The sequence below is a fragment of the Syngnathus scovelli genome, chromosome 22, assembly GCF_024217435.2.
Source record: "Syngnathus scovelli strain Florida chromosome 22, RoL_Ssco_1.2, whole genome shotgun sequence".
NCBI lineage: Eukaryota > Metazoa > Chordata > Actinopteri > Syngnathiformes > Syngnathidae > Syngnathus > Syngnathus scovelli.
Genome location: NC_090868.1, coordinates 5303932 through 5320385, shown reverse-complemented (window position 1 = coordinate 5320385; position 16454 = coordinate 5303932). Strand labels below are relative to the sequence as shown.

At 41.8% G+C, this 16454-nt stretch overlaps 1 protein-coding gene across 1 annotated transcript in view; it reads right to left on the bottom strand.

Moving 5' to 3' along the window:
- exoc4 (exocyst complex component 4) overlaps window positions 1-16454 on the bottom strand; it is a 59430-nt gene that overhangs the window by 7319 nt on the left and 35657 nt on the right. Inside the window, exons 12-17 of the mRNA XM_049761677.1 lie at window positions 14802-14904; window positions 14625-14741; window positions 5871-6007; window positions 5401-5556; window positions 5120-5298; window positions 423-567 (exon numbers count right to left, since the gene is read on the bottom strand). Of these exons, the coding sequence (XP_049617634.1) occupies window positions 423-567; window positions 5120-5298; window positions 5401-5556; window positions 5871-6007; window positions 14625-14741; window positions 14802-14904 (837 nt within the window). The remainder of the gene's footprint in view (window positions 1-422; window positions 568-5119; window positions 5299-5400; window positions 5557-5870; window positions 6008-14624; window positions 14742-14801; window positions 14905-16454) is intronic.

Genomic DNA, 16454 nt, shown 5'->3' with positions numbered 1-16454 from the left:
TTTGATGAATTAAATGTTTTAATTTGGTATACAAAAACTCAAAATGTGATATTTCATTTTAAAAATACATTAAATTTATTTTCTAAAGATAATTAAGATAATAAATATCTCTAAAAATACAAATGTGATGTTTTAAACACTGTATTGAAAAATAAATTAAAAAAGTGTATTTTTCTAGTATATCAAATATTTTCCAAATTTTTGTAAAAAAAAATAAATCTAATAAATGTTTTCTTCCCAATTAAAAAAGCTGTGGTATAATGTGATTATATGGGCCTATCTAATCAACATCAAGTGACCCCAAAATGAGGAAATTGATTTCCTAAGTCTATCTTGTTATGGCTCGATGTTGAGCATGGCAATTTGTACACCGGACCATCTTTCTTGCATGACGTGATTTGCACTTTTTGATCTACACGTACCTGACTTCCAGGTGCAACGTGAGGAGGCAGCGGTTGGCGATGTCCTGGAAGCTCCTGCACAGGTCACTGAGGGTCTGCAGGATCTGCTCCCGACTCCGCTCGCCGTCACCCATGGCCTGGCTGTCAGACGAACACGGAGACAAACCTGCGTGGAGGTGAGACATGAGTGACGCCTATGGCACTCGAGTGGTCTTTGTGCTTCTATTGGCTTGCCTCGTGCTGCTGAGGTAGCAGGAGGTCGGTGCACTGCGGTGTTAGCCACACAAACGCCCACCGTGGGGATGTGAGTGTTAAAAAATGGGGCGCATACCGTAGAGCATGGAAGCATGATGAGTGTGTATAAATTGAGCCCAGTGTGGATCAATGGTCGTAAATTGGCAAATGGTGAGGAAAGGGGGGCCGGGGGTGAAATTGGCCTCGTCACTCATATGTAAGTCTATTTGGTCAATGAGGCGAACGTGTGCGATGTTGAGTCGGGGAATGCAGGGGTCGGCGATCGATGTGCCGCAGTCGCGCGGCCAACTCCCTTGCTAGTCTTCACGCCTTTGCGAAGGTCACACATGAATGCGAGCCAGCACACAAACCTGCCCTCACCCCGACTTCCAACTGGAAAGAAAAAAGCTGACAACCTTGCTTTTCTCGTATGTTTCACCTGTACTCAAATGGTGACAATAGTATATACACTTGCACAACAATTCTGGGAAAAAAACAAAACAAAAATCTTTGATTCTACTGAATTTAGACTGCATATGAGTTTACCAAATACCAAATGTCTATTATTTGATTATCCACTTAATTTAGTCTGCATTAATAATTGTATTATTCTGTATTTCTTCCGCATTGTTTTTTGCCAGGATTTTGCTACAGTAAAAAAATCATTAAAAATAAAATGAAAACATTATGGATGCACTTTTTACAGTAATATTTAAAAATAAAAATATGTATTAATAAATACAAATATTGAAAAATTAAACTGAAATTGAAATCAAAGCAAAGACTATTTTGAGAGGTACGTATGATAAAAAATCCTCAGAAAAAATTCTGAATAAAAATAAACAATATAAATAAATTAAAACTAATAATAATAATATTAAGTCAAATAAATGAAGAAAACCAAAAAATAAATAAAATAAACAATGTATAAGTTGTGAAAATATGTTAGTGGTGAGGACGTGGCAACGTATTTTTGTCCTTATTACTCAATGAATAAATACGGAAATGTTTCTCTAAATACCAAGCAACTATACTGGACAAAAATTATAACCGTAACACTTTTTTTTTTCTATCATGGACTTTTTCTACTTTTCTATGAAGACAAATTGCCACCTTGTCTTAAATTGTGTTTACAAATTTGTTTCTAGCTGCGTTAGTGAGTACTTCTGTCGAGTTAGCCCATGCAACGAAGGCCACTCTGAAATGTACGATTAAGTTGTATGGAAGTGAACTTGAACCATTCCAGTCCATTGTGTGCGAGGGCGCCAACACATTTGTATGGAACACGCACTTAACTCCAGAACCTTCGTATGCCCCCGCGTTCTTCTTATCAGCGTAATTGCCGAGTTCCTCGCAAGACAAGACTCCCGTGCAGCCGACGCCTTGTGTTTGTACTAGCGAACATCCAATACCCATTAGAGTTATTTTAAATGAAACCCCCACCGATAAGGAGCGCATCGGCATGGACAAATATCGGCCACTTACGGGGGTCAGTCCAATCCAATCAACAAGGCAAACACGGGGGGCGGTTTGAATGTGACTCGACTTGTATGAGACATATAGACGATAAAGCATTTTGATTAGTATATTTCAATTTGCATAGGACTTGGCAGTTAATTAACTAGTGCAGATTATTTTGGTTCACCGAACCAGCTGGAGCGTCATACTGTCAAACCACGTGGACATATCTCCTCGCCTCCGTCACCGGTTTGATATCAATCCCCTTGGTGCCATAATGACTTGCGCCAATAACAAGAGCCGTTGCGTAGTGATTTCTCCTGGGAAAGGCGTTAATTGACTTCCAGTGATTGAATTTAGGCGGATACTCCCTGTGGTCAACTTATCAGATCATTAGGAGTTGAAGACACCGGCTGAGGAACCTTCCGACGTCACGTTTACATCGGCCGCCTTAAGATAACGAGAAAGGGAGACGACGGTGGCGAATGCGGCGGGGGGTCACTAAGGGGGGTGTCCACATATGCGCACAAAGACATAAAAGCATACATATGGATTCTCGCGTGGCTTTGATGATGCGAGGGCGGTGGCGCAGCACGGGGGCTTGCCATTAGCGGAGACAGATGGGCGAAAAGCCTCATCGCTCCAAAGTTTAAAAAAAAACATTCGCATCGCAGTAAAAACTCTGTTTTCTTAAAACGGAGCACCAAATGCAAAAACAGCAGGGGCCCCGTAGTTGAACCCTGAGGAACACCATACAACAGTGGCGCAAAGCATGACTCAGCCTAACACCAAAAGTTCTGTCAGCCAAATAAGATCTCGATCACCAGTTGCTGTAATGAGCCAACGTTCAGATTCAGCGATATAAAAAATGCATTGCGATTTCGATTGGAATTCAATTAATCATTCAGCCTCAGCGAGGACATGAAAAACTTAGCGCTGACAAACATTCTTTTGTGGAAGATGGAGGAACAGGAGCAAAGAAGAGCAAGCTGCAGGGGCGGCGCGCGTCATGAATAATTCATAAGCGATGGACGATGGAGTAAGTAAGCGAGAAGAGGCGGAGGAGGAGAGTTATTAATTATTTTGCTGCCCCGGGTAGAATGAGCGCAGCTACTGAGCGGCGTCCGCCAAGGTGAGAAAAAAAAAATGTCTTCATGAGTTTGGGGATTTCAAAATACCAAAATCTCCACAAGGCATCTCCATGAGGATAAAGTAAAAGGTGATTTTTTCTTTTTTTTTTCAACTGGCACAAACAACACTGTCATCTCCTGTTGCACACACGCCTCCAGGTCGGCCTCCGTTTGGAATAGCAATGAGAGTTTTAGTCAAAGTGCTTGCTTTTAATGGACGTGGTGGAAAAGTACACAGTCAAGGTTATGCGGGAAAGACGATTATTGTTGTCAAATTATGCCACAAAGGAGATGAGAGGATTGGTTTTAATGAATGTTTCTCATGACTCAGACGACCCAAGTACAAGACATAAAAAAATAAAAAGACCTTTTGGATGTGAATACATTTAGAATTACATCTTTTTTTTGTCTTTAAAACTTGTATTGTTACAGGCTTAATATTCATGAACATTAAATTTATAAAATCGTGTTTTCTGATGCAAACAGAGTCAATTTGAGGTCAAGTGTAGCAACAAGAGAATCCATTTTTGGAACGCAGCATTCAAAAGCCAAAGCCTCGCCTACACTCCAGTTAACATTCATCAGCGTGTTCGACTAAAACAAAACATGAAATGCTCTCGAGTTGACGTTGGGGGTTGAAAGGAATAGAGAAGGGGAAAAAAAAGTGTTTAAGAAAAAGAAGAGGGAGAGGAAAATGAGTTGTTCATACCTGACTGCTCCTGTAATATAAAATCCAATTTGGAGAGGCATGGACGTGAGGGGCGGGCGGGATGAGATAAGGTGGACCCCCCCCTCACACACACACACACATTCATACGCTAACACACACTTGGTACTTCATCAGCTCGGCAAACACTAAATAATGAACAATGCTCGGGCTGTCCTGGCATGATAAGTAAGTGCCCTTCGCCTCCACACCCACACATGAATTAATGACAATTACTTTGTCTGCTCTTTTTATTGAATCCTTATCAAGGATAAGAAAGTGAAACCGGGAACCTTTTTTTAAACGGATAAATCGAGGAAAGTGACAAATCCAAATTGCCTTCAATGGGGAAGACAACCGAGAGCATTTACACCGAATGATGCAAAGGTGTCAACAGAGCGGGCAAATACATCGCAAACGATTTCAAGCGCTTTGATTAGCGGCGGCGTTTAAGCGCACACGCTAACCGAGAAAGGATAATGGCGGCGTGTGCGGGTGTGACAACTCCAATAGGGACGATAATGAGTGTGTGAAAATACACTCAGACAAAAAATTAATGGAGCGCAGGTATAAGCTGAATAAAAAATACCGCTTGAGGGTGAGCTAACTTCATAATGTCCCATAAATCTGATTCCTACCAGCAGAGGGCGCAATTAATTCAGACTCAACTAGCTCGCTGCCTGAATGGGCCACAGTAGAAATCGTAATAAATCGTCAAATTTGGCTTGTGTATTTTAATATGAGGTGTCTTGTAATCTTGTAACGATCATTACGTGAGGATTGTTGCCGTGACGCTACCGAGGCAATTTTCGAAAGTCTGTTCCCAATGAGCAAGAATTGCTTCAGCAGGAGCTTACAGCAGTCGTGAGTATGTTAGCGTAAAAAAAAAAAAAAGCATTTGGCGCTATCAGTGAGCAACAGGCAGACCTGCCCGAGGCTCTTTTCACTGCTGCAGGTGACTTCAACTGACAAATCTCAAGTCTGCGCTGAGCAGATTTCACAAGTGTGACTTTTTTGCGTGAACAGTATCATCATCGCTCAACAGTGACATTTGCCTGCCAACATAGCCCCCCCCCCCCCCCACCCCCCCCCCCCGGGTGTTGCGCCTGCTCCGCTAATAACGAGCGGAATAGAATTAATGATCCGCGAAAACGACGAAGCGCCTCAGGTGCCGGCGGCTGGATACTCACTCGAGCCCGGAGGAAGGTTGGCGAAGAAGGCCTTGAGGCGTCCGGACAGCCACTCCATGCTCTCGTGGAGGTTGGCTAGAGACTTGAGGTCGCTGACGTCGCGCAGGATCTCGTTCTCTGGGATGAGCTTGTCGCCGAGGTTGCCTGTCAGCACCTCCGACTCCTTGGCAAACGCCGCCCTGTGGAATGCACGATTAAGATGATTCGTGGGTTTTCCTCAACCTTTGTTTGCAGAGTCTTGGTAACTTGACATTGAAAAAAAAATGCGTATCAATACGTACCGTGTGAAGTCCTCTTCATCTTCTCGTTTTTGTCGTGTCTGCCTTGGCTGAGCCATGTTTGCCCAGTTGGGGAGGGACTGGAGCAAGCGACTGATGTCTTCGTCTTTGGACCAGGAAGCGCTGATGGTCAGCTTCTCCTCACACTGAACTATTCCCCTAAAGACGGACATGATGTCACCGTATTTTTTGCACCGGGTTATAAGGCACGTTTAGCAAAAGACACTGGTGCAGCAAATTGGTCAAACTTTATTTAACAACAATTCGACATGAATACACACGTTACACCTGATTATAAGACGAACTGTCAATTTTCGACAATATTAATTATTATATGATATTATGAATATATATTATGTTCCACCTTATAGTCCGTAAATAACATGAACTCATTAAAAGCATGACGATCTATAATTTAATAATTTACAAAATAATAATTAGTTATATAATAAATAATAATTTTTAGGGGTTACCTGTAGGCTGTGTTGCAGATCTCCTTATATTCTTTGAGCTTGTCACAAACCATCTCCAGGAACTGGTTGGAGTAGGAGCTCAGGTCCTGCATTAGATTCATCAGATCCTGGATGGACTTTTCCACCACCACGGTGCTCTGCGGGTAGAACGAGAGATGACAACAAATGACTCATGACAAGATTTTTTTTTTTTTTTTTGGTAAGTTTTCATTTTCCCCCTTCGCTCATAATGTCACCAGCAGGCAACACAAATAGAGCGGCCTCTCCGCTGGGAGACGTAATGATCCATAACGGGGCCGAGAACCGAGCAGTGAACACACTAAGACCCTGGCTGCGGACAATAAGCACACATCCCCTGCAGGAAACTTGTTGGCATTAATTTCGTTGAGCAACACATTAATTTTAAGGACAAAGTGCGGGCAGATGTTGGACACGAGGATTTACCACTTGGTGCTGATCCAAATCAATATCACTTTGGCATTGGTGGACACTCTCCTTCTCGTGAGGGATCCATTATATAAAACTGAGCAAATTCGAGAGTAGCCATTTTGAAAGTATTTAAGACACAACAATAAGCCAGAGGCGAAAACGTAGAATTCAACAGCGGTCCAAGGCTGATGAATGAAGAGGAAACAATGCGATGCCTTCGCCTCCAACAAATGTCAATTTCTGCTCATTTGTTTTGGACACCAGAAATCATTAAAAAGTAATCAAGGGACCGACTGGCGAAGGGGAGCATTTGAGTCCATTTTCGTTGACCATTACCATCGGAGAGACCGCTTCTATACATCTCTTTCTCTCACGTCCATAATGATTCACGCTTAAAGGTCAATACGCGGTGCTATTGAGTGAAAAGCACATATATTCCCCTTTCAGTGTTGCCGCATTAAGCTCCTGCAACCGAGTGGCGTGCACTTTACATTTCCTCTTTTAGCACGCCGCCACTTTAAAAGCGCCGCCACAGAGGAATATCCGATCTTTGCAAATGCATGTCGTGGTTTGATGGAGTAAACTGCTGTCATTAAGCGCAAAAAAAAAGATGGCCGTACATTCCCGGTGGGGGAAAAAGGGCTGTTAATGCTCCGGACGCTGTTGCTAAAAGCGGTTATTTTCTTTTAGTGGCTTGAGCTAAAAAAAAAAAAAAACTACAACTGGTCATTACATTAATGCATTAAAAGGATAGAGCTGAGGATGTCTCATGTGGAAGCCCCACCCCCAAAGGGGTGCTCCTCAAGGTCATACAGAGGTCACAATGTTTTAACCCCTTGTTTTCTGGCGTAACCAGTCACACCAGAAGGCTGCTGAAATAATACACACGACACAAGATGATCCCAACACCCCCCCCCTGCTCACCCCTCCCTTGGGTGAGTCAAGCGACCGGAGTGTGTTCTTGACACATCATCCATCAATGTCAGGGGAAAGTCACACATGGGCTCCCCTACTTGACACATGGCGGATGGTTCGCATGTACGCGCCCGACGTGACTCTTTGTGTGAACTGTTTGGGGAAGTGGGTCTATGAAAGTTTGTTGACACAACCCAGCAGGCAAAATTCCCAATTTAGATGATATTGCTATTTGGAACTTGATCCAACAAAAGGCATTGTATAATCTTTTAGAAGACCTTGACATGTCAGTCTGGCAGGAAATGATCCTGAAGTGGCGGGAAAAGGAAATTTCAACATTGCATGGGGGAACTGAATGAACATAATAACAGAATGTGACGTAACTACAATATAAATTCACATCAGAACATTATGTACTGTAAAATAAAATACAATTTTATTTTTCATGAAAGTGTATTCATGAATGTCTCCCATTCTAAGGCTAGAAATGGCTCTCTATTTGATAATTAAAATTGTTGTCGATTAATTCCATAACCAATTATTTGTCGATTAATCGATTAATTTTGACTAGTTTTCATCACATTCCTTCCGTCCTCTCAAACATGAATACTTACAATGTTCCAAATTGTAAAAACGTCTCAAAACGATTACACGATTATGAAAATAGATGTTGAGTAATTTGATAGATTACTTGTCAATTAATCGATTCATTTTGCCAACTCTAGTAATAACATAACATCGGAATGCAAAATAACACCACAACACTCTTTACGATAAATTCTGATGTAACACAGTGAACAGTAATATGGAAAGCATAATATGAAGTACCACAAAAACTTAGCACAAAAAAACAACAATGATCCAAACCACCTCCTGCATTTTTATTGCACTTGGCGAGGGTAATAATAAGTATATAAAGAGGTAAAGATGGATGAAATATTCAGGAATAACTTAAAAAATGCATTCCCATTTAGGCGGAATAATCACATAGCTGGCGGGCTGATGAGATTGAGTTCATAAAAGAAAACAAGGTCTCTTTCATGGTGCGCCATCACGGCTTTCGACGCGACGTTGTGTAAGTGTTCTAATTGAAAGATGAGCAGCAATATCACACTTGGCTGCTTGCAGATGGACTGCCATATTACGCTCCTGCTATTCGCAACCCGAAACGCACGGGCAAGATGAAATATGGTGTCCTAGCATAAACAATCTAAAGAGTTAAGATGTGCAATTTGAGTCCTTGCAGTGGAGCAAAAATTCATTAGAGTAATTATCTCTTTGTTTCTTTTTTTTTTTTTTTTTATATATATCTCCCGTGTTCATTATTCTAATGGGTGTGCAAAATTATACATAGTCCTTGCGTCTATCGTCACATCTCATTAAGTCAACATCTAAATAAATGGATGCTCTTAGTTGTCAAAGTTAAAGGTTAAATTTTAGAATCAATTTCCAAGTTTTTTTTTTTTTTTAACAGCACATTTCAGAACACTAAACTGAGACCAATTTGGCAGTGTTTGAACCCAGTGCAGGCCTGGAGAGCATGTGTGTTTGGCGCGAGATAACAGTGGCAAGGTAGGTTGCACCTCAGGTATAGAAAAAATGGGAGCTCTCGGCAGAGATTGAGCCAGTTCAGTGGGAAATGAACATCTTCAAGTTATTTATTATGGTTATTCCATCGACTAATCGGATAATGAAACCAATTCGGGTATTGTTTTCTGCACTAAAAGGATTTGGACCATACAAAGGCAAAAAAAAAAATTCTATACGATTATCAAGATAGTGACCGATTAATTTGATAATTGCTAACTTGTCAATTCATTGATTAATTTGAACCGCTCTAATCTCAATTTTCCCTATTAAAACAAATGGAAAAAGGATCTAACTGAAGATCAACAGTCACAACTGCTCAGTAAGCTATTTGTTTTTTTTCCAAGCAAGACTAAGCTACCCACTTGATTGGGTCACACAAAATTAGCATGTTAGCGTCAGCTGCTGCAAGCAACACCTTTAGGGTGTTTTCAAATTAAACGGGAGCATTTTTTGTGTGTGTGTGTAAATTACCCCCGCCACCCACTTTTCTTCTTCCCACTCCCACTCAAGTCCAAATCACAGGGCACGGTTGATGAAGCTAACAGGTGCATTGTGCTGTGATTGCTGCACCCACTGATGGGTGCTGGGGGGCTCTGCTTTATAAAAGACTCCCCGTACCTTTCCTCCCGCACATGTGTGTGTGTCTTGGTGCGTGGAGGCAATCAGCAGGAAGCAAATAAGCATTGCCTACACACATCACGACAAACAATAAAGGTCAGTGTCATTACGGGAGGTAGCGGTTGGGCACGCTTATACACACATACACACGCAGACGTGAATATAAATGGTGAAAGGTCACCATCATTAGTTGGTGGTGCGACATGCCTGTGATACGCATATCACACATACAATAGTGATGATTGGCTTTTTTTGAGGGGGGGTTGGACACAACTGGGGAGATATGGGATTGAGCAGATCAGGTTTTTAAATATTGTGTTGTAAAATTCCAGTAGGCTGTTTTCAGACGCATTTCTGTGACCTATCTGATGAGTAGCCACCAAAAACAATATTTATGAGGGGAAAAAATAGAAATCAGTTAGTGATATTTGTATGCTCATTTTATGCTTTATTTTCCATGACCTTGCTTCGCTTATCGATTCAAAAATTCAATTCTGTTTCGTCATCCCTGGGACTTGTCTTTTGAGGACTTTTTATTTGCTTTGTGTTATGAAAATATTTCTTCAGCTTTTAGTTCAATTCAGCATCACCCAGCCCCCTGAAAAATTGTCACACTGAAATATGGAGTGTCATAATAACTAGTCTTATTTTTGTATTATTTACAATAGATACGTTTTGTTAATATCATTATTACAGTTCATATTTATCATTGTTAAAAAATCCAATGGTCAAAAAATAAACTAAACGCCTTGATTGAATGGAATAAACAGTATTGTAAAGTATAGTGCACTATTATACAATATGTTGAAAAAAAAATCATTTAGTCACAAAAGCCAAAAAGTAGAGTTGTGTGTATGGAAATCGGGCCTGATTATCAGCTGATTGGTATAAGGTGAAACGGATTTTTTATTTGAGTATCGGACCGAGACTCACAATGGTATTGAATCATGAGTGTATATAAAGAATCAAGTGACTCAGACTCAGGTGCTACAACTGTTATTAACTATATTCATTTTAAAACGTGGGATTAATTTGCTGTCCAATTAATAATCTATTAATGAATTCTATGGATGTTGTGGTATAGAATGTGGGCGGTGAATAGAGGCGGGTTGCACGTGCTTTGCAGGAGGGAGGGAGGGGGCAAGGGGGGGTTGGACCAAGATAAATGGAGCCAATCTGACAAACTATCCAGCAGCGTTACCATAGCCCTCGCTCGCCTCCACTCTTTCTTTATTCTGCCTCTATCTAACTCTAATTAAATGAATCAATCAGAATTGGACAGATAGCATCTCAGCGCTCACATGCTTGTGTGTTGGATTCACCATCTGATTCCCACATGCACACGCGTATAACAAAACGAAAAAAAAAAAAATGGATCCAAGCTTATCGGCAGCAAATGGACACTCACCTCTATGGACGTTATCTCTTGTTCCTTGTGGACCATATATAGCCAGGAGGTGTCAGGCTCATCATAATCTTATTATTACCCAATGATATACATACACGATACCCGCCGAGCCCCTTTGGGAACCACTGTCGACTCGTGATAGGCAAATCATCTCCAGTATCGATACTACTTATTAACCTGAATGGGTATTCTTTATAGTCGCTCGTTCACCTTGACTCCTGCGCAGCGATTGCCGCAAAGTCAGATAGAACTGTCGCACAGGGGTCCCCAATATTTCACAACGTGACATGATTTATTAAAAAGCCGATACGTTGCAAAATGCAGCTATAAATATTATGCTCATGAGGGAGCGGGGTGACAAAAAAATATGACTTAGCCATGTAGCTAGATAAGGTAACCAACCACACTACTGCAGACTCGAACGGTATAGCTGAAAAGCCATGCTACAGAGGGACCTAACTTCAAATCAAATAGATTGTAAACATATTTAAACAGAAATAATATGAGAGAAAATGCTGTGCCCGTGCAGCATTTACGCAGGTAGAAGAAGTGGGGGCCTAGTGTTGTGGCGTGAAGTCAACATCTGGGTGTGAGCAGTGGCCAACAGCAGCTATTAAGTGAGTGCGTTTGTGTATTATTATTCTCCCGCCATTCAATAAATGGCTGAAAAGTGCATCGGCCATTGTGGATTTTATTTCACATATGCGAGGGCATTACAGAAGTACGTTCTATTTACGGGCGGTATTGTAATTACTAGGGCCCACCCGATTAGTCAATTGGTGAATTTAATCGGCCCCATTAACTCTTTTAAAACAGTTTTGTTTATTTCCCCAGGATTATTTTTGTACACAGTAATACATCACACCATGAGACAAAGATAATGGCATTCAAAATCCCCCCCACCCAAAAACAAAAAATCGGCCCCGAAAAAGTCAGTCAAATATTGTGCTTGCAATTCATATTCATGTTATGAGACCAACAAAAGTTATTATAATCATTATATGGTTATAATATATATATATATATATATATCCATCCATCCATTTTCTGAAACGCTTAGTCCCCACGGGGGTCGCGGGCGTGCTGGAGCCTATCCCAGCCGTCATCGGGCAGTAGGCGGGGGACACCCTGAACCGGTTGCCAGCCAATCGCAGGGCACACAGAGACAAACAACCATTCGCACTCGCACTCACACCTAGGGACAATTTGGAGTGATCAATCGGCCTACCAAGCATGTTTTTGGGATGTGGGAGGAAACCGGAGTGCCCGGAGAAAACCCACGCGGGCTCGGGGAGAACATGCAAACTCCGCACAGGGAGGGCCGGAGGTGGAATCGAACCCGCACCCTCCTAACTGTGAGGCGGACGTGCTACCCAGTGCGCCACCGAGCCGCCCTATATATATATATAATATATATATAACTCCCGCACCACCAGACTCGCCAACAGCTTCTTTCTCCAGGCTGTTAGGACCCTGAACTCACTACCCCCTTCTGCGTAGCGTGCGGCACTGTTGCGCTATTTTCTGGAATGTCTGCTGTACGCGCACTTGCTCCTTTTTTGCTCCTCTTATTTATTTATTTATTTATTTATTTATTTATTGTGTTATTTATTCATTATTTATTCAGCACGCTGTTGTTATACTTTTTTACTTGTTTGTCTGTTGTGGGCCATGTCTTGTCACCGTGGGATGGGGGGAACGAAATTTCGGTTTCTTTGTGTGTCTTTGGCATGTGGAGAAATTGACAATAAAGCTGACTTTGACTTTGATATATATTTTTGTATTAATTGGCCGATTAATCGGTTATCAGAATTTTAATAAAAATCAAACTGACATTTGCCTCAAAAACTCCACATCAGTTTTATTTATATGTATATTTTCATTTTAAAAAAAATGGGGAAGATGGAACAGATTACCAGTATTTTCATTCATTTCAATGGGGAAAACTGCTTTAGAAAAAGATCAATACTAACCCCTTCCTCCAGTCATACCTCCAGCTCACATTAGCATCTTAGCATGCTTCAACAGCCCTAAGTGAGCAGATGCCTCCATAAAATGTGCTCCCCTATGGTTTCCCATATGCGGCTGTGGCCCGGCACAGTGTGCTTAATGTGCTGAAACTATATTGAGTTCTACCTCTTCCTCTCATCAGCAGCCCCTGAGGTTATGATGCCAACAGTGTGCGTGTGCATGTGTGACGGTCCATGACAACACCTGGCGTACTAACACAGACATGCAAAAAAAAAAAGTCACACTCCGATCCGCCACAAAGACACATCTGCTACGTGATTGGAAACCCTTGCAAGCATTTGATGGCGCAGTCACCATGATCTTTAATCATCCACTGCAGTCACGGAGGCAAGAAGCGAGGACATTAAGCTCACAACAGACTTAAGTTCGTACTTCTTGGTAGGAAAAAGTGCCAGGCTACTACATGGGAACACTATTGTTAAGATAAACTACTCCCCCAAGAAGCAGAGCGGTCGCTTTACACATTCAAGATATTTTGCACCTGAATGTGCTGCAGCAGTTGCCGAATATATTTTACGAAAAGACACTAATGAACTTAAGTTAACCTGATTTGTTACCTAAGCAGGCTGTGGTAAGAATCACAATGCAAAGTTAACAGAAAATGGATGATTAAAATTGGGATCGCAAAAGTTGCTAGTTGTTTTTAATAACAAGACTACAGAAGTTAGGCTGAAATTAATTTCTATGTGCAATTGTGCCAAATAATTTAAAATGCATTTCCCTGATTGCCTATAGACAAATGCGCCAAGCCATACACACACAGGTAGCAAAACGATGTCTGAAAAATATAAAAGGAGTGAAAAGACGCTGCCAAATAGTGCTGGGTTCTTTTATTCAACCCAATTAAAAAAAATAAAAATCCCAAACAAAAGGGAGTGCTTTATTACGCACTCCCGCTATCAGCAGAAAGGCTCATTAGCCGCAGCAGCCGTAATTAGCAAGATGCTGCACTCCTCTCGTTAAGGAGGGGCCCGAGCCGTAAACAAAACCCTGCTGAACTCCAAACACCCACTGCCTCGCGCTACCTCTGTAATGAACTGCCACTGACGTTTGCAGCCGCAGAGACCACACAAACACGCACACTATTGTACACATCCAAGAGCTGCGACACAACTATTTGACAGTCTTTCTTGACAAAACAAACAGAGTTATAGTGTAGACTTTGAGCTAAAACGTGTGGGCTATGAACAGATAATGGCAATTTAAAAATGAAATAATATTTAAAATTTTAATTTTATATTTTGATAAATAACATTTTGACTGCGCAATTGTTCTAAGAAGGGGGATAATCAAAGTCAACTAAATCGTAGTGTAGACTTTGAGCAAAAACGTGTGGGCTACGAACGAATATTAGCAATTTAAAAATCAAATAACATTTTAAATTTTTATTTTATATTTTGATAAATAATATTTTGACTGGGCAATTGTTCCAAGAAGGGGAATAATCAAAAAGTCAACTAAGTCGTGGTGTAGACTTTGGGCAAAACCGCATGGGCTATGAATAGATATTAGCAATTTAAAAATCAGATAATATTTTAAAATGTAATTTTATATTTTGATAAATAATAGTTTGACTGGGCATTTGTTCCAAGAAGATCAAAAAGTCAACTAAGTCGTAGTGTGGCTATGAATGGATATGAGTAATTTAAAAATCAAACAATATTTTAAATTTTATTTTTATATTTTAATAAATAATATTTTGACTGGGCATTTGTTCCAAGAAGGGGAAAAATCAAAAAGTCAACTACATGTGAGGCCTTTACCTGGAGCACGGGTCTCTGTACACCCAAAGTCTTCATGGTGTCAGCATTGGCGAGAATCTTCAAGGGGTCGGCGACCTTGCTTACCGCCTCGATTTCTTTGTTGATCTCTGTGCGCACCTGCATCAGGAAGGAATAGATGAGCGGGGGTCTTATAGTCTGGTTCATGGCGTCACCGACCTGGTTGAGGAAAAGATCATGTATGTAGTATGTCAGGAAGGTTTGAAGTTGGCACTGCTTGGCCTGGCCTGCGCCCATGTTCATCTCAATCTCCCGAATGAATCTGCACAGAGGAGGTGGGACAAACTATATCGTCATTGGTTTTCCCAGTACAGTACATTTAGAATCCCATCAGCAAACTGTGTCAGAGTGGTTCAGATGCGAGTCGGACACTAACGTATGGCTTCGCCGAGGCCCGCGCGCACCTCGTTTGTCAGGATCGCCGGTCGCTGACCTCGTCTGGTGCGCGCCGCGGGGCCGACGCCACGCAAGAGCGAGCGCTTCGTCGAGCGCGCGGCACATATAAATGCGCAAATAAATCAAACCCTGTGGAAAATAAAATTGCTTGACCTAGAAGACATGTGGATACGCATGACCTAGGCATTGGACAGTACGGTGGACGCGAGGAAACAATAACAAAGCGAGGGTTATGTAAGGATGCGGAGATAAAATTAGATTGGAGCAAAATTGCAATTCAAATACTGTGGAGGACATGCAACCCTCAAAAGAGCTTAATGATGAGCTCAAAAACAGAAATGTGTACAAGCTTCTGGAAATGTGTCTTTCCAATGTTTCACATCACCCGCCCACATTATTTTCTTTGGCACATGTGAACGGAGCATGTAGCTCGTAACCTCAGGCTAAACAAAACAATTCCCGCGGATAAAACTGGCACTCTCACAGACTACTCAGCATTTGCACCCAATTAGTCAGCATGACTCGAGGCCTCGTGTGTGCAGTCTAAAGCCACTGTAAATCCTCCATTGATGCTCCAAAGTCGACCGCAGCGCAAAGTGGGAGAGAAACTCTTTTGTGGCCTAATTAAAGCTGTCAAACAATGCGGGATAGATAAACAGTTCCTCTCGATAAATATGGAGAGAACTTAAACAGTCTGTGAGTCGTCGGCTTTTCAGGAGAAAAATACAATTACTGCTGACAACTTCATCTTCAAAAAATAAGAAAAATAAAATCGATTTTGGAGGACAGAAAGTTGCCACTTTACCGCGTTGCCTTGTTGCCCCGAGATCCATCCCCGGCTGTCATTACTGTCATTGTTTCGATACCAGAGTCAAGATGATGGATCGTCCGCTTTGTGTGTGTGCACAGATGGATTTTTCCGTAGACAGAGGTGATAACATTTGAGTAATGCGGCTGGGGGCCCCGCGAGTAGTAAACGTGCCATCTGGAGGCGAGGAGCGTGGACCCGCATGACGACGCCGGGAGGGTTGGACTGAGGTAACCGGGATAAACGAATCGCGCTCCGAGTAGAGATGACAACCGAAAACGCTTGGTTTGAAAACATCGGCCGGGTTGCTGTGGAAACGGCAGCCGCCTCAGCCCGGCGTGTGAAATGTTAATAACCTTAAATAATTCACTTAGCCGCCCTGGTGAGCTCAGACAAACACTGACATGCTGCAAGAGTTGTAATACAGTGAGGGTGAAAAAAGGAGGGGCGGGAAGCAATTTGATTCCAATTGACGATTTAAGTCGTGGAAAAAAAAAAAAGCAAATCTGTTTCTCGACATCCGTCTACATCCGGCAGAAGTGTAACCGTGCTGAATTAGAAATGGGATAGAAGAGAGTATCGTTTAAAGACTCAGCATTTTTTTTGTA